The 22214-nt window shown below is 40.9% G+C and overlaps 1 protein-coding gene across 9 annotated transcripts in view; it reads right to left on the bottom strand.

Annotated features, from left to right (window-relative positions):
- Window positions 1-893: 893 nt before the first annotated feature.
- Window positions 894-22214, bottom strand: part of CCDC90B (coiled-coil domain containing 90B) — a 28646-nt gene continuing 7325 nt past the window's right edge. For 6 of the 9 annotated variants that reach the window (XM_077807723.1, XM_077807683.1, XM_077807707.1 and 3 more), the window contains 8 exons: window positions 21690-21796; window positions 19083-19184; window positions 14222-14263; window positions 14068-14139; window positions 13929-13982; window positions 12090-12204; window positions 5263-10713; window positions 894-5232 (listed from right to left, as the gene is read on the bottom strand). In XM_077807723.1, coding sequence (XP_077663849.1) covers window positions 10658-10713; window positions 12090-12204; window positions 13929-13982; window positions 14068-14139; window positions 14222-14263; window positions 19083-19184; window positions 21690-21796 — 548 coding nt within the window. In that variant the 3' untranslated portion in view covers window positions 894-5232; window positions 5263-10657. The remainder of the gene's footprint in view (window positions 5233-5262; window positions 10714-12089; window positions 12205-13928; window positions 13983-14067; window positions 14140-14221; window positions 14264-19082; window positions 19185-21689; window positions 21797-22214) is intronic. The other 3 variants (XM_077807747.1, XM_077807699.1, XM_077807691.1) reach the window with 2 other exon arrangements.

A 22214-nucleotide genomic window follows, 5' to 3' on the forward strand; every position in this document is an offset into this window, starting at 1 on the left:
ACTAAGACATGGACATTGACATCTTTCATATGTCACTTATATGAAAAAGTAATTCAAATGACAGAAGGAAAAGAGACAGGGCAACTTATGGGGCAACTATATAATGACCGTATATACACCCTACAAATATCTGCTTGTGTAAATAATCCGGCTGTGCCAACTCCTCACGTGGTCATCACTTAACAGCAAACTCCCTTACGCTGATTTCATGCTTAAGGAATACGTTTTCAGTTAAAGGGGACAAAGGAGTTGACAGTTTTACTATCCAGACCCCTGAGACACACTCAGGACCAAATTACAGCTGTGTAAAAAACATTGATACCAACAAGAAGTAGAAGAATTTGGCCCTTGGTCATGACTGTGCTGCATTTGCAATACTTTATAATCCAAAGCGACACATAAAGTAGTTATACTTCTGAATAAATTAAAAAGTTCATAGAACAATCCTGACTTTTGGCTGATCTGTACAGAGGTATTAAATATAAGCTCAGATTTCACACTACAAATGAATTAAATGTAGCAGGGATATGCTCAGAGGTTCTTCCTTTCAATCTCTTGTGAAAATCCTGCGATCAAACTGAAGGGAAGTTTAGGGTGATTTCTCTGCATTTGAGGGAGTTCCGTTTTCTGACTCATCACCCCAGGCTGACGGTATTTTTCCTCAGGGGTCATCAAAATACTTCCAGAGAGAAAAATCTTTTGCCCTTTGAACACATCATATTACATCAAAGGGCAGGTATTTTCCAAAATATTTTCTGCAGTCCTCCCACAACTCTACAAACTACAGCCCCCTCACCCAAACTTAGCATAAGAAGCCAAAAACTGGACACTATTACCAATATACTTAGAATAGTTTTCAGGAACAAATATAAAGAAATCACACACACACAAACTTCCAGCAAATGCATTTAATACAGCGGTGTTGCCTCCTCCGATGGTTAGTTAGGAGAAATCAGCTTTGTTTGAATGGGAAAACAAACGTATGGGCTCCCAGTGCCTAATGGCCGAGGATATACTTGCCCTGGATGCAAGGTTCATCACAGGCTAAGGGGAAGTTTTGGGGAGTGGCCCTTGTAGCAAATAGCAGCAGCAGGTCAGGAAGATGCAACATAAAACATAGGCTCCAAGCATACGACTAGCTGCCCAATGACTCACATTGACGTCAACACTTTTGCAAAATAAATGGCCATTCCAGCAAAGTAGGATGAGCAGTGGAGAAAGACCTTTTAAATTTAACTCAAGCCCTCCATATACAAAGATACTGCAGAATCAAGAAAGAAAGCAGCCAAGAAAACACAACTCTGAAAGCTGAGGGAAGCTGGTGAATAAAATAAAAAGTTCTACGACCGAAAACATACAATAATCAGACAGAAAATTCCAAACAACTAATGCTCCCTAGATCCCAATTTACCCCTGCAACCATTAAGCCTAAGCCTACCATCAAGCTGTTCTCAAAACTTACATTGGTTTTAATGAGACTGCTGCACATGCAAATGAGACACATTCCATTCAACAAAACACATACTTCCACAGTAGAAATTTACTCAATTCCATGCAATTAGGGAAGACTAAAATGATTACGAAGGGGGAACAAAGAATAGAAGTGTTGCCTTTCACGTGAGAAACAGTCACATAATGGGGAGGGATATTTAAGGAACAGGAGGTGATGATTCCTCTATTTTGAGGATTCTTTGGGTAATAAAGATTATAGGTCAATTTCAGAGGAGAGTCTAACTTGGAGTAACTTGCCCTTTCTTCCAGATGCCTTAAATTCAGATTCCTTTATGCCCAATTCAGACATGTAACTATCCTTCCTTACAGTATGTCAGTTTGGTAGATACCAAATCTTAAAACTGATTAGCCATTACTGAGGAGCAGGTAATGACAGGGAGAAATGCAACTCCTGGGTTCTACCTATTGAGAGCAAATGAATCACGATCTGTGGAAGAGAACTGCAGATGTGATTACCAGTCATTTTTGGTGTCAAATATTTGTGTAGTATTCATCACGGCAAAGAGCCCTTTGTGGATCAGTTAGAAGTGGATGCTGCAAACGGAAATGGTTGAGGTACACTGGAAGATGAATAAATAGGGGTCTACCAAATTCACAGCCATGAAAATCAAGTCATGTACCATGAAAATCTGGTCTCTGGCTGCCCAGTCTGAAGGGAGAGTGAGTGGAGAGCAGTGGCTGCTGGCCGGGCACCCAGCTCTGAAGGCAGTGCCGCCACCAGGAGCAGCAGCACAGAAGTAAGGCCGGCAATGCCATGTCACCCTTATTTCTCTGCTGCTGGTAGTGGGGGAGCTGCCTTCAGAACTGGGCACCCAGCCAGTAGCTGCCACTCTCCTGCCGCCCAGCTTCAGGCGGCACGGCTGCTGGAGTAAGGGTGACAGTACCATAAGCCCCCTGCAACAGGCCTGCAACCCTCTTTTGGGTTGGGGCCCCCAGTTTGAGAAACGCTGTGGAGAAATCCACTGTAGGTTGGTCACTGCATAAATATCTGCGAAATTTGCTATTTATGCCATGACCAACCTGCAAAAAATGTGTGATTGTTCTGTGATTTAAGTAGACCCTTAACTATAAATATGGTGTTTAAAATAGGCTCAAGTGATTCTCTAAAACCTTTACTTGTAACACACCTAAATCTATCATACAAAGGGATGAAAAAATAATTAATTCTCTAGGTACAGAGCACATACAAGGAAAATACATAAATAGAGTACAGGTTTCAGAGTAGCAGCCGTGTTAGTCTGTATCCGCAAAAAGAAAATTTAATTGGGGATTGGTCCTGCTTTGAGCAGGGGGTTGGACTAGATGACCTCCTGAGGTCCCTTCCAACCCTGATATTCTATGATTCTATGAAAAGGAGGACTTGTGGCACCTTAGAGAGTAACCAATTTATTTGAGCATAAGCTTTTGTGAGCTACAGCTCACTTCATCAGATGCATTCAGTGGAAAATACAGTGGGGAGATTTATATACACATATATAAATGGGTGTTACCATACACACTGTAAGGAGAGTGATCAGGTAAGGTGAGCTATTACCAGCAGGAGAGCGGGGGGGGGGGAACCTTTTGTAGTGATAATCAAGGTGGGCCATTTCCAGCAGTTGACAAGAACATCTGAGGAATAGTGGGGAGGTGGGGGAGAGGGGGGTGGGGAATAAACATGGGGAAATATAGTTTTACTTTGTGTAATGACCCATCCACTCCCAGTCTCTAGTCAAGCCTAAGTTAATTGTATCCAGTTTGCAAATTAATTCCAATTCAGCAGTCTCTCAGAGTCTGTTTTTGAAGTTTTTTTGTTGAAGAATTGCGACTTTTCGGTCTGTAATTGAGTGACCAAAGAGATTGAAGTGTTCTCCGACTGGTTTTTGAATGTTATAATTCTTGACATCTGATTTGTGTCCATTTATTCTTTTATGTAGAGACTGTCCAGTTTGGCCAATGTAGGCAGAGGGGCATTGCTGGCACATGATGGCATATATCACATTGGTAGACCTATTCATGATGACGACAGCACCTCCTTTGTCAGCCTTTTTGATTATGATGTCAGAGTTGTTTCTGAAGCTGTGGATGGCATTGTGTTCTGCACGGCTGAGGTTATGGGGCAAGGGATGCTGCTTTTCCACAATTTCAGCCCGTGCACATTGGCGGAAACACTCTATGCAGAAGTCCAGTCTGTTGTTTCGACCTTCAGGAGGAATCCACCCAGAATCCTTCTTTTTGTAGTCTTGGTAGGAAGGTCTCTGTGGGTTAGTATGTTGTTCAGAGTTGTGTTGGAAATATTCCTTGAGTTGGAGACATCGAAAATAGGATTCTAGGTCACCACAGAAATGTATACAAATAGAGTAGCCTCAGCTCTTAGGAGAATAACTATTCTTACTGTAAGATGTTATCTCAGTTTTACAAATTGGTAAATTGTACTCCATGTTCTTGGACAGCAATGTAACTTAATTTTATTATGCTACAAGGGAGTGTTTAAATACATAATTTCATACACAGAATATAAAATTCACAGGACACTAGCAAATTCAATTTGTAAACAGTAAACCAGAGTCACCTGAAAATGCCTCTATACAGTACTGTATACAAAACCTCTCCCCCCTGTACAGAGACTACTCAGAGTTAAAATTTACTCAATAGGAACATAGTTACCTGTAAAGAATGGAACTAAGCATTGGCACTGTTGTTGGATCATATTAAAGAAGTTCTGTATTAAAATCGCAAATGAGTTTGATTCCCCATAGTTTCAATTCCAGGGTATTACTAATGAAGAGGTCTCTTGGTTTTTGGTACTGTTTCTCTCCCTCTGTGTGTGAAACTTGCAAGCTGCTAATTGCGTTAGTACATTCTAAGACAGAGTCTGTTCTCAAAGCAATTCACACAGAGAGAGACTCAAAGCAATACTCTGTAACAACAGAAACAGCACCCAGAGACTCCCCGCCCTTTTGCTGTATTAACAATTGTGATTAAAATAGAGATAGAGGATGTATGTGGATGGATGCTTGGTGTGGATAATGACTGAATGATCAGGGAGGTGCCAGCCTAAGAATCCAGTGTCCATTGGCTGAAGAAGGCGTCAAGTGGAAATAACCAGAGGACCCCTCGGAGGGCAGACTGGAATCCACCCAACAGCCTCAAGAATGGGAGAACCAAAGAACAAGATAACATCTTGGAGCCGTCAGGAATGTGCTATCTGCTGATTGATTCAGCAACAGCATGATGAAGCAATTCCCATAGACTGGTATAGGAAGAAATTCCTATAAAAATAGACTCTAAAAAGTGAGAACTTTGGGGTCTGATTCTGCAAACCAACTTCCAGGAGCATCAAATGAGCATCTGACAAGGCCCTGCTCCCTCCTCATGTCCAGGCCACCTGGCCAGTGGCTTGGCATGAGCAACTCTAAGGCTGGTAACTATGATAACTACCTTGCAGAACGTACGTGTGTGTGTGTGTGTGTGTGTGTGTGTGTGAATGAATATGAGATTGAATGGAATGTTATAGCTATAACTAACTGCTTACTAGGATTCTTTCTGTATTCACAATAAATGTGGTATTTTGCCTTTTTCCCTTTAATAAGATCCTGCTGGTTTTTATTTTATTGGTATAACATTTTGGTGGAGAAATGCGAAAGGGGGAATATTGGTAAAAAACCTCAGTTATTGTAAATATTGGTGTGCACACCGCCAGCTCTAGTGAGCTAGGCATTTCTATTAGGTTAACCAGACCTGCTGGCCTCCGAGAAGGTAGCAGGGGACCTGCTGGCCTCCGAGAAGGTAGCAGGGGACCTGCTGGCCTCCGAGAAGGTAGCAGGGAAGAACAGGTTAACCGGACCTGCTGGCCTCCGAGAAGGTAGCTGGGAGAAATAGGTTAACTGGACCTGCTGGCCTCTGGGAAGGTAGCAGGGGAAAAACGCATAGATTAAGCTATGATTTCAGAATCTAGGCTATGTCACTTGCTAAGTAATACCAGCAGTGACAAAGAGATTGAAATATCCATGTTAAGATGTTTAAAAGAAAACAGGGTAAGCCAGTACCAGAGGGAGCAATGGAATCAGAAGGAACTCCAACCTCACCTTTTGTTAAAGAAATTACACCTTTTAAACAAATCCTTCAAAAATTTGGGCACAGTCCTTGGACTAAACAAGCCCTAGCTGATGTCTGCACTATTTTGGACATAGAGGATAGATTGGCTCAGTATACCCTCATATACAAACCTTCTAGTGCTGCCAAAAGAGATGCAGCAGCAATTTGGTTGTTGTGGGAGGCATGTAAGGATTCTTCCCTCCGCTTGTCTTCATGTAAAGAGGAAAAGGCACAAATGGAAAAGGGAGCAGACAATTGGAAGGTGCTGGCTACAAATACCCAAAGCCAGCTGAAAATAGTGAAAGAGGCATTCCAGGAATACAAAAAGAGTGAAAAAGTTAACTCTGCAGAGGCTGGAGGGAGGCAGGTAAAGGGGGAGAAGGTCCTATGTACGGCACCCCCAGGCATAAGTACAAAGAGAAAAGAGAGTGTAAAAAAAAAAGTTAACTCTGCAGAGGCTGGAGGGAATTAAGCAGTTAAACTTTGTATTTCACCCAAACAACTTTTAACCGAAAATGTTAAAAAGGAAAAGTGTTAGAGAAAGAGCATTCTTGGTTTCTTTGCAGCCATTCTGAAAGAAAAATGGGCCCTTTTCCAAAGGAATGTCTGTAAATTAGCCAGGCAAAAATAAACTTAAAATCATTTGACTGGACAATTTAGTCAAATTTGCTAAAAGAACATAAGAGGGTTCTGTTGGAACTTAACTGCCTCAAATGTATAAAGGGAATGTAAGATGTAAAAAACAGAGCAGTGTGGAAGGGATGTTAAGGAAAAGAAAATGTGTATGTATCTGTCTGTGTGTGTGTAAATATGTAAAGTTCTAAGGACCAGTTAGTTTTGTTTTTGTTTTAAATAATGCCACTAAAAATCCATTTGACTCTTTAATTCAAAGTTGCAAAACTGACAGACCTTTTTCCTAGACACAGGTAATTAGTGTTGTTTGGCTTTGGGATTTGGCATTTAACCCTTAAAGAGGTAACTCAATGTTTTACAAAATTTAAAATGTTTTTAAGTTATGGCTGCAGCAGGGCAGTCAAAATCAGGAGAATATAAAAAAAAAAAATGTTGGATTCTTTTTGTTTGTTTTTTGTTTGTTTGTTTTTGTAACAAAATAGCAGATGAGAGTTGTAGTAAAAAAAAAAAAAATTAAAAAAAGACAGTGCCTCTCTGAAGCAACAGCAGGGGTGAGGTGCACAAAACAAAAAGAAGCAATGTTAGAAACACTGAGTCCTAAAATGGCTCTGAGTAATCAGACTGTCACTTTGATAAAGGTACATGAAAACTCTGTAAGCAAAAAAAGAAATAGTGACACCTTATGTAAAAATGGATCTGGATAATGTTATGGAAGTTAAACTACGGAAGGAATGTGCATTTGCCCAAGAACATGTGCAGGGTATATTATAGAAGGGGCAAAAGAAATGCAAACATACCATGCTACTTAATTAAAATGCTATTAGGGCTCCAAAGGGAGCCACAATAGGTTGGGTTTTCTTTTTCAGATTGCTGTGTGTTTTGGAAGCAGAAGTTAAAAGTAATCAAAACTCTGGTGAAAGTTGATTATGTCCCTTTTAAGATAGACTCTCTGAGCTGCTGATGGCTTTAAATTCAAAAGCAGGAAGTTTCTGTGAAAATGCAAATTACCTAAATGATAAAGGAAGGAAAGAACTAGCAGCACAAAGGAGCTGCAGATAAAGGACATACCTGGTCAGCAAACAAATTGTCTAAATAAAAGGCATGGGATAACAAGATAATTTTAATAAATTTAATGATAATAAGTATCCCTGTAACAACGTATAGTGTGTATGATTTTTGGAAAAATCCTTTAAGGTCGTATGGTAATGATGCTTCTCAGTTATTACCTGTAAATAAAACTTAAAGCTTAACACAGCAGGAAAAACATTATAAACTTGGTCTGCTGTATAAGAAGGAAAACTCAGGGATTTAATGACTAAACGGTGGGATAATTTCCCCATAACCCTTAAAAAATAAAAGCCATTGAAACCTGGCCTGCCTATAGAACAAAAACAGGAAAATGTGGGGGCAATTCCTCTGTTTTGCCTGCAATCAGCAAGGGTATTTGTAAAAGAAATATTTTAAGCAATAATCTGCCACCCCAAAAGGGGTAGAAACATGTTCTTTTTGTCTTTCAGAAAATCAGGAAAAGCTGATGCCAGCAACAACCCAATACCATGAATCTACTGTCACAATAGAAATTGTGTTCTGTGTTCAATGTTTTGTCTTGTGTTTTGTCTTATTGCTAGCACTGTTGTGTGTTTAAAAAAAAAAAAATACCGAAGACCTGCAGGAACTTAAAAATAAATTAAGCTTTCTGTCCCAGCTACAGGACAGCCTGATACAAAAACAAGTACATGCCAATGTAGACTTGGTCCAAATTGGTCTGCGTAACCTAAAAGGCCGATGGAATCTTTAGTAATGGCTTAATACTACCACATGGCTTATCCATAAGAAAAAAAAATATTAGAAATAGGAAACTACACAGCCATAGCTATGGGATGCACTGAAATGCAGATACTTGCACTAGCTACTTTGGAACACAAAATGTTCTGGGTCATATTGGGAAATATTAAGGGTTTGATGCATTTGTTAAAAAAGAAAGAGATCATTGTTTGACACTTATCAATATGAATGGATGCAATATGTTTCCAGTATTGTAAACCAGACTTGTTAATGGGAGAAATTGTTGTCAAAATTGCACACCAACAGTCCCTGGAGGCAAAGGTATTGAAGGTTAACCCACTCCCCATATTACACATGGGATCCTTCTGGCTACCCTGGACCTTGAGCCAGTGGGCTGGGGAGGGAGGGAAGCTATTGGACACTAGAGGTTGTACTGAATGGACTCCTTAAATGTGGGTGTGCCTCACCTTGCCTGTTGCCCCAGAACCTTATAGTAAAGATACATCACTAGGATCATGTATGTGGCATGAATTGGAATCACAAACTCAAATTGCCTCACAGTACTTTCTCTTGAATAGGCTACATAGAAAGTGACACTGACGATTATAAATCTTAGTGTCAAAAGGGGGATTATGTTGGATCATATTAAAGAAGTTCTGTATTAAAAATCACAAATGAGTTTGATTCCCCATAGTTTCAATTCCAGGGTATTACTAATGAAGAGGTCTCTTGGTTTTTGGTACTGTTTCTCTCCCTCTATGTGTGAAACTTGCAAGCTGCTAATTGTGTTAGTACATTCTAAGACAGAGTCTGTTCTCAAAGCAATTCACACAGAGAGAGACTCAAAGCAATACTCTGTAACAACAGAAACAGCACCCAGAGACTCCCCACCCTTTTGCTGTATTAACAATTGTGATTAAAATAGAGATAGAGGATGTATGTGGATGGATGCTTGGTGTGGATAATGACTGAATGATCAGGGAGGTGCCAGCCTAAGAATCCAGTGTCCATTGGCTGAAGAAGGCGTCAAGTGGAAATAACCAGAGGACCCCCCGGAGGGCAGACTGGAATCCACCCAACAGCCTCAAGAATGGGAGAACCAAAGAACAAGATAACATCTTGGAGCCGTCAGGAATGTGCTATCTGCTGATTGATTCAGCAACAGCATGATGAAGCAATTCCCATAGACTGGCATAGGAAGAAAGTCCTATAAAAATAGACTCTAAAAAGTGAGAACTTTGGGCTCTGATTCTGCAAACCAACTTCCAGGAGCATCAGATGAGTATCTGACAAGGCCCTGCTCCCTCTTCATGTCCAGGCCACCTGGCCACTGACTTGGCATGAGCAACTTTAAGGCTGGTAACTATGATAACAACCTTGCAGAACGTACGTACGTATGTATGTACGTACGTGTGTGTGTGTGATGTTATAGCTATAACTAACTGCTTACTAGGATTCTTTCTGTATTCACAATAAATGTGGTATTTTGCCTTTTTCCCTTTAATAAGATCCTGCTGGTTTTTATTTTATTGGTATAACACTGTTACTTAATTACACTTGTGGTGAAAAATAATCTCCTGTGACAAGGACTTAACTAAAATACTATTGGTTGCTTAAACGTTGCAAAAATATCCTCCCATCCTGTCATGTCTTAATGTTGAAATTTATCAGCCATTGGCAGAAGGTAAAGAGATCAAGATTTAAGTTTGGTTTAGAACAGTCAATGGGACCAATTTATTTCCCAAGGACTATGGTGCTCACCCGCTTTCAAGAGGGATCTGGAGGCAGGAGCATCAGCAGTTTCATGAAAGAAATGAAAGATTTCCACATTTCAAGCCGGATTCTGCTTTCAGGTAAAGGATATGGACCATATAGGCGAGTTCTGTATCTCCAGCAACAGAAAGGAGTCAAAAGCCAACCTTTGTCTTGCTCAGGGAGTTATACACACACATTGCCATATGTGACATTTCCCCTCAGACAAGGGAGTTAAAAAATCGTTTGGCTGTATGGGTGGAGGAAACTGTCAAAGAAGGGGTGAGCATTTTAGTTATTTTTAATCTATAAGACTCAGCTTTATGCTGGGAAAGGGATCCTTTTGAAAAGGCTTTATTTTAACAATTTTATAAAGGTGGGGGACACATCTCACCTGGCAGGAGAGAGGAGAATCGGGATGGAATGTAAACTTGCAGCTCCAGTAGTTTAAGATGCACAGAAGTCTCAGAGTAGGATAGCTCCTTGCATTTGGTCACATCAGATGGTAAACATTTTCCTTTGGCGGGGACGTGAGAGTGGGATAAATGTTCATGAGAACAGAACCTTTCCAAAATCAATCATAGGACATGTTCTTTGATTCTTATGCCAAAAAACATTCTGATTTTATATAAACACAGATTCAATGTTTCTTCTGTATGAGGTTTTTGAAAAAAGGGCCACTGAAGAATCAATTAGAAGTTAAGGAAAGGTTCCTATTATTGCCCCTAACTATTTTGACCTTTATTATTACAGAGAATATTTTTTAGTACACATTATCAATACAAGAACAAAGGCACTACGAATACCCGCAGTAGCGAACAGAGTATGACCAAACAGATGTTCCATGATGTCGGTGGCCTTTTCTTCCTCTATCTGTAGTGCAGTAGTTCCACTGGGTCTATTTCCAAAATCTATAAAATCCCAGTGCTATTGCTAGGCAAGTGAAAACAGAAGCTATAAAAAGAAAGGAAATAATTAATATAACACTCAATATCGCCTTGTGTTACATGCAAGGAATTCATTTTTGCCACAGACAGAAGGATGTATAGAACTCTAGATGATATGAGACAATCTAAAACAGATTTTATTTTAAAAAAGTGCTTCTCTCTAAGTTTCAACCCTTTCTGTACAGAAACTATTTTAAGGGTTGGGGCAGTTATGACATGTTTTCAGTACACAAATCAAAAAGATGTTTAAACTAAGAGAGAACTCAGTTGACAATACATATAACTGGTACAATGTCAGGGTAGCTAAGAGCAGAGTGTGTGAAATCTCAACAACTGTCCTTCTATACTTATTGAACCAGCAGTTTAGCAAAGGTTTAGAGGGGGTTAACCATGTTCAGTTCTTATTGTTGGACTTGCTTTCTCAATTCCACAATTGTTTGGTTACTTCCCTTTCACCCAGCTCCAATTCTGTGTAATTTTTACTGTCTACAGGCAGACTGGGAAATGAATCTCATCTAAGCTCAATTTGTTTTCTTTAAAGCTTACATAAATTACCAGATTTGAAAGCATGTTTCTTTGAAAACTTGACTGGAAAGTTTACTGCTACTTGTAGTTAAGGTACATTGATCAAGGTCGAGATCTCCCTACAGATCAGTAAGTGCATGCAATAGAAGTCATAAGCTTTTAAGACTTTTTTGAGCAAGCCAACTCAAACTACCACCACATCAGACCATATGGATATGTGAATATACCACTTCACTCCCTATAGACTAGCTTTAAGCCCCAGAACAATTCTTTGGTGGCTGAGGGGGCCCAGGATGGTTTTCACTGGGGCATCTCTGCAGCAGGGGCTTGCTGACTGCAGCAAGGATGAATGTCATGGGAAGCAGTTTTTATATCCTGTACTCATGTCCTTCTATCCCAATTTTGGGCCCAATCGTGATCCCACTGAAGTCCCTCTCAAGTTTTCTGCCTACCCATGGTCTTATGTCAAATAATCCTTTTATAAATTATGATAAAAGCTAAACAAGAGATGTTCACTAGCAGAACAAATGACCTCTTGACCTCCTTTTGCTTCAATATTTCCCATCATTTACTTGATCCCTTGCCACACCCAACTGGAGACTAAACTTTTCGGCCTAGAGACCATATCTTTAATTTGTCCTCTTGCGAGATACATCTACGGTCTTATTTTCATAATTATGTATATACACATGCTCATTTTGTTTGCTGCTCATGTTTTAATGTGAAAGAACTCAGGAACTATGACCAGGCTACCAAAGGAGCTTTCCAAGAACTGAGCTTCCTAAAATCTGCATTTTGAATCAAATTTGACATTTCTGAAACACACTACAGTATTAATGCCCCTCCCCACCAACATACCTGCCAAATAACGTATTGTCTCCAGTTTATTTGATTCCATGAGAGTTTTTAAGGAGGCTATTTGTGTATCAATTTTATTACTGATTTCTGCAATAGCACTGTTGGTATTTGAATCCTGAAATACATTACAAGACATGGCATATGTATGGGTCTCATCTCCTGCTCCCTCAACTTAAAAAAACAAAACAAAACAGACGGCAATGCTGTCAGCTATTCTACGTAAAGAGAAAACATCTATTAAAATGAAAAATCTCAAAACCCTTGTTGAATTAAGATGTGTAGCCTATAAGTGAGCTTACAAGATGAGCAGAGCAGTATGTAATGCAACTGAAGAGTGGTTTTCAAAGGGGAATAGCAAAGAAAAAGCTAAAATTGAGTTCAACATGATGTGTGTCAAATGCCCCAACTAATCTGTCTATGGGGAGCATTCAACATGGATGTATATTTTGATTAACTTTTAAAAAAATATTCCCCTCCCCTTCCATGAACTGCCTTATGAATTCAGACCCATGTTCCATTTTGTCTGCGTCCTGCCCCGACAATGGCCAGTAACAGATTCTTCAGAGAAAGGTACAAGAAACTCTACAGCTGACAGTTAAGAAATAATCTGTCCAAAAGGGGAAATTTCTTTCTAACCCCAGTCAGTTTGCAATTGGCTATGTCCAGAAGCTTGAGAGTTTTATATTTTATGTTATACTGTCTACCTAGCAGTGACCTTGATTTAGCACATCACACCTCTTCTAACCTTCATTAAGGAGAGAGACCTGTTTCATCACTCAAACAGCATATTTAAGACCTTCCACAGAGCAGTTACTGGCTACAAAACATATACAACATGGCAGGAAGGGTAATAACAGCCAATTATTTTGTCTAGAGAGTTAAATTAATTAATTTCCATATATTTTACCATGGAAACATGGTACAGTAAGTTCTGTATCAGTTTAACTGCAATGCTGACCATGTTTAAGCACCTAATTAAAGTGGCCTTATTTTCTCTGAAGTGCCAAGTACCTACAAATTCCATTAGAAATATTATGGAAGAAGTGGGAAGTTAGATAGTACTGATGTGCAAGGCAAAAGAGTGAGGAGTCAAAGACCTGAGTGATATGGAGAAGGCTAGTGTTGTCAGCAGTTACAGAGAACTTAGAGAATGGGGAGGGTTTGAGAGGAAAGATCAGGAGCAGTTTTGGCTGTGTGAAGTTTGATGATCAGACACCTGGGAAACAACTATAAAAACAGGCTAAAGATGAAGGATTGGGTGAAGGGAGACAGGTCAGGAGTGGAGAGGCAGACCCGTGAGCCACCGGTGTAGCGATGGGAGGTGCAACCATGTGAGTGACTGAAGCATGAAGAGTGAGAAGGAGGGACGCCACGGACAGAACATCATAGAGAGCAGGTTTGAAAATTCTGACCAGGCGTAAAGGACCTAGGTTCCTGATGTTCTTTGAGAGTACAAGTCTTCATTAAAATAAATATAAACTGTATAGAGTTATTTGTGCTAGAAATGTTAATACAGAATACAGCTAAAATACAAGAGCACAACCACCAGCATTAAAAAGTCATGCATAATGTTTTAAAGTTTTATGCAAACAGTTATTTCAAAGGAAGCAGATTAGATGCTTTAGAACATGATCCAGTTTGTGATATTCATACTTGTACATGTGTATATGAGTATTTTAATGCGTGCTTAAGAAACACAGGTTTAAGTCATGTGGTATCTTCCATTTCTTGTACACTCAAAATCCTGCTAACTCCAGTCAGAATTTTGGGTCCATGAAGGCAGGACTGAGTCCATAATATAAAATTGTCAATTATTATTACAGAACAGCGCTAACTCACTTTTTTATGAAACTCTGTAGTTGCTTCCATCAGATTCTTTTCCTGATCTGTGAACTACAGATTAAGAAGGGAGAAATTACAATCTCAGTAATGGAATATGGCAAACAATTGATAGAGACATCTTTTAAAAACAGCTTACCATATCTGTCACTCTGCTCCTTTCCAGATTTATGTCCAGCTTATTATCAGCTCTGATTTTACTAGTTTCATTCTTCAAAAGAAACAAAGATAAAATAAACTAATTACACACTTCCCTGAATATTAGACTCTATAGGTACTTGCTGTTTACCTACCATTAGCTGCTGTTTAACTTGATCCAACTCAATTTTCATTTTCTAGGTACAAAGGAAAAAAAAAGACCATTTTACAGAAGTCGTAAGTGACTAACCATTTTAGCTGGATAGTCAGACCATTGCCATCACATATTTGTTACACTGACTGAAGTGGATCACTGAAAATTATGGTATTTCAGGAATAAATCTTTTCATGGATGGACCTGTCTGTCCCAGATTAGACATGTTAATAGTAGTCAAACTTCTAATATCAATTACGTCTGGTATCTAGAGCTATTTAAAATTTGGTTAAAACCAAGTGGGTGGATCAATGTCTATGGATAGTGCACCTAAGCATCTTGTCATTCTGAATGTTGGCTCATATATCCTAAGAATAGTGGAAACACATCCATGAATATACAAAATACTCTCAGGAAAAGGAAAGTGAAGTAAAAATATCTAAACCCTGGTCTACACTATGAGGTTAGGTCGATTTAAAAATGAATGCATCTACACAACCAACCCCATTCCATCGACCTAAAGGGCTCTTAAAATTGACTTCTGTACTCCTCCCCAGCAAGGGGAGTAGTGCTAAAATCGACCTTGCTGGGTTGAATTTGGGGTAGTGCAGATGCAATTTGATGGTATTGGCCTCTGGGAGCTATCCCAGAGTGCTCCAATGTGACTGCTCTGGACAGCACTTTGAACTCCAATGCACTAGCAAAGTACACAGGAAAAGCCCTGGGAAATTTTGATTTCATTTCCTGTTTGGTCAATGTGGCAAGCTCAGCCGCACAGATGACCATGCAGTCCCCCCAGAATTGCAAACGAGCTCCAGCATGGACCGAAAGGGAGACACTGGATCTGACTGCTGTATGGGGAAGAAGAATCTGTGCAGACCGAACTCCGATCAAAAAGAAGAAATGCTAATATATATGCCAAAATTGCAGAGGGCATGGTGGAGAGAGGCTACAACAGGGACACGCAGCAGTACCATGTGAAAGTTAAGGAGCTCAGGCAAGCCTCCCAAAAGACAAAGGAGGCAAACGGTTGCTCTGGGGCAGAGCCCCATACATGCCGCTTTTATGATCAGCTGCATGGCATTCTAGGGGGGACCCTACCACTACCCCACAACTGTCTGTGGACACCTGCAAGGGGGGGGGGGGGGAGTCTCACGCAACAGGGAGGAGGATTTTGTGGATGAGGAAGAGGAGGAGGAGAATGCGCAGCAGGCAAGCGGTGAATCCGTTCTCCCCGGCAGCAAGGAGCTTTTCATCGCCCTGGAGCTATTACCCTCCCAAGGCAGGATCCCCGATCTTGAAGCCGGAGGAGGAAGCTCTGGTGAGTGCACATTTGTAACTACAGTACAGGGTTTAAAAGCAATAGTGTTTAATGTTTGATTTGCCCTGAAGAATTGGGATGCATTCACAGCCAGTACAGCTACTGGAAAAGTCTGTTAACGTGTCTGGGGATGGAGCAGGAATTCTCAAGGGACATCTCCATGAAGCTCTCCTGGAGGAACTCTGAAAGCCTTTGCAGAAGGTTTCTGGCGAGGGCTGCCTTATTTCGTCCTCCACGGTAGGACACTTTACCACGCCAAGCCAGTAGCAAATAGTTTGGAATCATTGCAGCACAAAGCATGGCAGCAAATGATCCTGGGTTTTGGTCGCATTCAAGCAACATTCTGTCTTTATCTTTCTGTGTTAGCCTCAGGAGAGTGATGTCATTCATGGTCACCTGATTGAAACAGGGGAATTTTTGTAAGGGAACAGTAAAAGGACCCCGTTCATGCTGGGTTGTTTGCGCTTGGCTAAAGGGATCATCCCAGAGAATAGCCATGCGGTGGGGTGGGGAGAGGTGTGTGCTGCACATCCACCCGAAAACTGCAGCCCCTCCTTTTAAATGTGAAACCCAACTGCATTGCTTGCTATGGGAAAGGATGGCGCTGCAGTTTGAAACCATTCCCATATGTTACGAAGGCGTAAGAAGCCAACCCCGCATACCAAAAGGCTTACCATGGCTGCCTGGAAACCGAATTCTGTTGCCCAGCCGTGTGTGATGTGTAACCACACCAGCAGGCACTCAATATAAAAGGCAAAATGCGACCTCGTACCTAAAGCACATGTGCTGTCTGCTGTGAATTACTTGATCCACTGTGAAAGAGTCTCCCTTTTGTTCTCAGAAATGTATCATCTTAAATTTTACTCTCCCTTTTTATCTCCCCCCAGGTGCGAATGTTCCTATGCTCCCGCTATCATCTCCATCCCTGAGGTTATTGCAGATCAGAAGGCGAAAAAAATGCACTGGCAATGACATGTTTTCCGAGCTTGTGCAGTCCTCCCGCACTGATACGGCATAGCTTAATGCATGGAGACATTCAGTGGCAGAGGCCAGGAAAGCATTAAGTGAGCGCGAAGAGCAGAGGCAGGAGGCAATGGGGGAGCAAACGAATTTGATGAAGCGTCTGTTGGAGCTGCAGGAAAGCCAACAGGAGCACAGACCCCCGCTGCATCCATTGTATAACTGCCTGCCCTCCTCCCCAAGTTCCATATCCTCCTCACCCAGACGCCCAAGAACGCAGGGAGGGAGGCTCCGGGCACCCAGCCACTTCACTCCAGAAGATGGCCCAAGCAACAGAAGGCTGTCATTCAAACAGTTTTGATTTGTAGCATGGCTACAATAAGCAATGTGGCCTTATCCTTCCCTCCTTCCTCACCCCACCCCACCCGGGCTACCTTGTCAGTTATCTCACTTTTTTTTTAATTAATAAAGAAAGAATACATGGTTTCAAAACAACAGTTACTTTATTTCCTTTGCCAGCTGTGATTGAAGGGGGGGAGGGTGGTTGGCTTACTGGGAATTAAAATCAACAAAGGGGGCGGGTTTGCATCAAGGAGAAACACACACAACTGTCACACCGTAGCCTGGCCAACCATGAAACTGGTTTTCAAAGCCTCTCTGATGTGCAGCGCGCCCTGCTGTGCTCTTCTCAAAATGCTCAAATTCTTCTCTGCTCAAAATCAGCCACCTGGCAATTTGCCTCAACCTCCCATCCCGCCATAAACATCTCCCCCTTACTCTCTGATATTATGGAGCACACAGCAAGCAGCAATAACAATGGGAATGTTGGTTGCGCTGAGGTCTAACCTAGTCAGCAAACAGCACCAGTGAGCTTTTAAACGTCCAAAGGCACATTCTACCACCATTCTTCACTTGCTCAGCCTATAGTTGAACTGCTCCTTACTACTGTCCCGGCTGCCTGTGTATGGCTTCATGAGCCATGGGAGCAAGGGGTAGGCTGGGTCCCCAAGGATAACTATTGGCATTTCAACATCCCCAACGGTAATTTTCTGGTCTGGGAAGTAAGTCCCTTCTTGCAACTGCTCAAACAGTCTGGAGTTCCTAAAGATGCGAGCGTCATGCACCTTTCCCGGCCATCCCACGTTGATGCCAGTGAAACGTCCCTTGTGATCCACCAGTGCTTGCAGCACCTTGAGAAGTACCCCTTGCTGTTTACGTACTGGTTGGCAAGGTGGTCCGGTGCCAAAATAGGGATATGCGTTCCGTCTATTGCCACACCACAGTTAGGGAACCCCATTGCAGCAAAGCCATCCAGTATGACCTGCACGTTTCCTAGAGTCACTACCCTTGATAGCAGAACATCAGTGACTGCATTGGCTACTTGGATCACAGCAGTCCCCACAGTAGACTTGCCCACTCCAAATTGATTCCCGACTGACTGGTAGCAATCTGGCATTGCAGGCTTCCACAGGGCTATGGTCACTCGCTTCTCAACTGTCAGGGCAGCTCTCATCTTGGTATTCCGGCGCTTTAGGGCAGGGGAAAGCAACTCAAAGTTCAAGGAAAGTGGCCATACGCATGCGAAAGTTTCGCAGCCACTGTGAATCATCCTACTTACAACACTATGCGGTCCCACCAGTCTGTGCTTGTTTGCTGGGCCCAGAATTGGCATTCCACTGTATCAACCACCCCCACTGCCACAGCCCATGCTTTCAGGAACATCTGTGTCCATGTCCTCCTCACAATCGTCCTCATGCTGGCGTCTCTTAGCCCGGTTCTGCACATATTCCAGGATAATGCGCGAGGTGTTTACAATGCTCATAACAGCAGTGGTGAGCTGAACGGGCTCCATGCTTGCCGTGGTATGGCATCTGCACGGGTATCCCAGGAAAAAAGGCGTGAAACGATTGTCTGCCGTTGCTTTCACAGAGGGAGGGGCGACTGACGACATGTACCCAAAACCACCCGTGACAATGTTTTTGCCACATCAGGCATTGGGAGCTTAACCCAGAATTCCAATGGGCAGCGGAGACTGCGGGAACTGTGAGACAGCTACCCACAGTGCACCGCTCTGTAAGTCGATGCTAGCCACGGTACTGAGGACACACTCCGCCGACTTAATGCGCTTAGTGGGGACATACACAATCGACTGTCTAAAACTGATTTCTAAAAAGCGACTTCTATAAAATCGACCTAATTTCATGGTGTAGACATACCCTACGTCAAAGTTTTGTTGAATTCTGTGTCTCAAAGAACTACACACTTTTCCAGCATTAAATAATGGTAATAGGCCTTAAAAGTACATTAGACCATTCAAGGATTTAAATATGGGTTTGTTTTCTTCTGGGGAAATTGTATGAATCTGTATCCCAAATTTATGTTTATATGAATACCAAACATGCCACTTACAAGGCAGAAAGAGTCACAGACAGATTGTTAATTTTTAAAGAACAAGAAAACTAAGCTTTCAGCACTGGTGAAAGTATCAGTGATTGCTTGTATCTAAACAGTTGGTTCCAAAAAGAATACTTCTCAACATATTTTGCAATTTATCTGTTCAGTTAGAAAGATTCAGTAGTACCTCATTCTCTGCTCTCAGGTTTGCAAATTCACTTTTCTCTAGGATGACCATATCTTTCCGAATAGAGTCTAAATGCGCCATTATCTGCTGCAGAGTTATTTCCTAGGAAATAATATAGTAATCACTCAGAACTGCTAAGAAATGCTAAGACCTTTTCAAGCATTGCATTGCAACAGGAAGAAAGAGACTTGCTTAGGTCACAGAAAGCAAAGTCTTGATGTGCATGAAATCATTAACTGGTGACTGTCAGGCATAAAAAAAACGTCACATAGTAACAGACAATGAAAAGCTGGAGTTTGTTCGAGGGATTCAGAACCTTTACTTTTGCTGTTTTATAAAACAATTCTAAAACTAAGGTAGAAAAGCCACAGGTATTTGGCCCACAAAGTTGGTCAATAAAATAGATCAGAATTCCCTGGTTGAACCTTCAGTCACCACGTACTTTTGATGCCCATATGAAATAAGCTAACGGTCTCAGTCCAGTTCCTAGTGGACATAATCATATTTAGCACTAATGAGTCCTCCTTGCTATAAGGGTTGGCGGAGAGGCCAAGGACTGAATGGTTATGGATACCAAACTACTCTCTCACCCCAATGTGATGAGGCACATTGGCAAGGCGTTGTAGGAAATCTCACTGACTTACCTATTGTGTGGACAGAGTTCAGCTTCCAGCACTGTTCAAGCTGCCACTTGCACAAGCACTAAATTCACTTCAACTTAGAATTTTAAAAAATAATACGAACCCTTAGATTTGAAATGAACAAAAAACCTACCTGACCTCAGGATCTTGTAGTACTTACAGGTCCTAGACAGTTTCATTGTACTGTTCCTTTAAATATTAGTGACATGGAATTATGTGGGAGCCTGCTTTCGAGGCTATTGGGCTTAGTGAGAAGGAAAATGCCCAGCCCCAATTCAGGATTCAAGAGAGTTAGTACTCCTCACTTCCAATTCAAAATTACAGTAGAACCTCAGAGTTATGAACACCAGAGTTACAAACTGACCAGTCAACCACACACCTCATTTGGAACTGGAAGTACGCAATTAGGCATCAGCAGAGACCCCACCAAAAAACGCAAATACAGTACTGTGTTAAATGTAAACTACTAAAAAAATTAAGGGAAAGCAAAATTTTTCTTCTGCATAGTAAATTTCAAAGCTGTATTAAGTCAATGTTCAGTTGTAAACATGTGAAAGAATAGCCGTAATGTTTTGTTCAGAGTGCCGAACATTTCAGAGGTATGAACAACCTCCATCGGGTCTGATCCCTACTTTGTTGAACACACATTGTATTACTTTCCTACAATTCCTTACAGTACGTTGGCTGTGCTTATGTTTGGATCTATTATCTCCACACACCGAATTAAAAAATTAAAAAATTTCTGAGTCTGATTATAACATTCACTAAGCTACCCCACGTTATAAAAGGAAGCTACATTTGGGATCTAGGCAATGTACATTTATACTTCTTTAGACACAGCAGGGTCTCAAAGCCAGTAGGGTTTCCATATTAAAGGAAAAGATAAAAAGAACAGAAAAAAAACAAGTTCTTGGGTTCTCCTCTACTCCCATAATTCAGTTATTCATGGTAAAAGTTCTTAAAATTAAAAAAATAACTAAGGGAAAAAAATCGGTTGGCTATAAAACTCCATGGCTTAATAATTGAGAAGTAATTTGTGCTATTTGTGCTTAATTGCATATTCTCACTGAACATAAGTGGTATATAATTCTCAGTCTAGTGTCTTCTTGATTAATTATTTAAACTATTATTTTGTATCGGAGTCTAGTTACACTGGTCCAATTGTCTACTTCGCAAAGAGTAAAATTCTTAGATCCTTTTAATTTCACACATTTGAGATGATGAAATTAATTATCCTCCCCCGTACACCCAGACATACCAAATTATTTTACTGGCTTACTACAATCACATAATTTTACAAGAACTAGCTTGAACCTACAAGTTAAATAAGACAATCAATAGGATTCTTTGCATGAAGCATCAGTGTATGTTTGAACTGTATAACAGGACCAGTTCCATGAGCCAAATATGCAGAAAGAGTCAAGATCATCATGAACCAGTTTTGGTGGTTTTTAATTTATCAACAAAAAACCAACCAAGGCCAATACCGTATACCTATGCTATTGTTAAATAAAAGACACAGGCTACTTTCCTCTACCTAAAGCATCCATATCATGATTAACAATCAGAATAATCTTCCTTGAAATTCACTTCCTGTCCTAAACTGTTGTGCAGTGTTGCTGTGCGTTGTTAAACAGTTGCTATCTCACCCCACAGGCTGCCTTTCAGTAGCAGATGAAGCAATCCCTGCATAGCATTTGTAGATCATTCTTACTTTTGGAAAGAACTTTTGGTTTCTATGGGATGAAAGGTGCTATAGTAAATGCAAGATATCACTTATTCCTCTCTAATTTAAACTCAGCTAGGATTTTAGGACAATTTGCCTCAGTAAAGTATCCACTATACTAGTTCTCTTATATTTTAAAAGACAAAAATATAAACTACTATATGTTATAAAGCACCATTTGTGTATATGATGCTTCATGGACATATAAAATGACAAGGAAACAATAAATCACTGATTTACCACCTGCTGAGCTTGGGTCACCATATCCTTGTAGACTGTGTCTAGGCTGAGATTTGACAAAGTTGTTAATGCTGATACAATGGTCTCTGCTTGTTCTTTACCAAAACCTGGAAGACAGTTGAAGGATGACAGGTTAAGATGAAATCAAAAATTGTATGGAGAGGCAAGCAAAAGTTACACAAGCATAAAGTTCAGTATGCAAGTGCAAAGGTAAGTTACAAGTCACACTGCCAGTGACATGGATTCAACCACCAAGCTACCAAAACTTTTAAGATCACCAACTTTTCAAAATTCTGAACTTTTTCAGCTTTGAGTCTGAAGTGCATCCATTATATTTTGAATTACAAAAACAAATGACCTTCTGCAGGTGCCGCATGCAAAAGGAGCATAATCTGCAACCTGTTCAACTGCCACGGGCTATTTAGTTTTTCCTAATGTACAGTATTTTCTCACTGTCAAGGTTCCTTCCCCACTCTGAACTCTAGGGTACAGATGTTGGACCTACATGAAAGACCCCCTAAGCTT

This window comes from Eretmochelys imbricata, chromosome 1, assembly GCF_965152235.1.
Source record: "Eretmochelys imbricata isolate rEreImb1 chromosome 1, rEreImb1.hap1, whole genome shotgun sequence".
NCBI lineage: Eukaryota > Metazoa > Chordata > Testudines > Cheloniidae > Eretmochelys > Eretmochelys imbricata.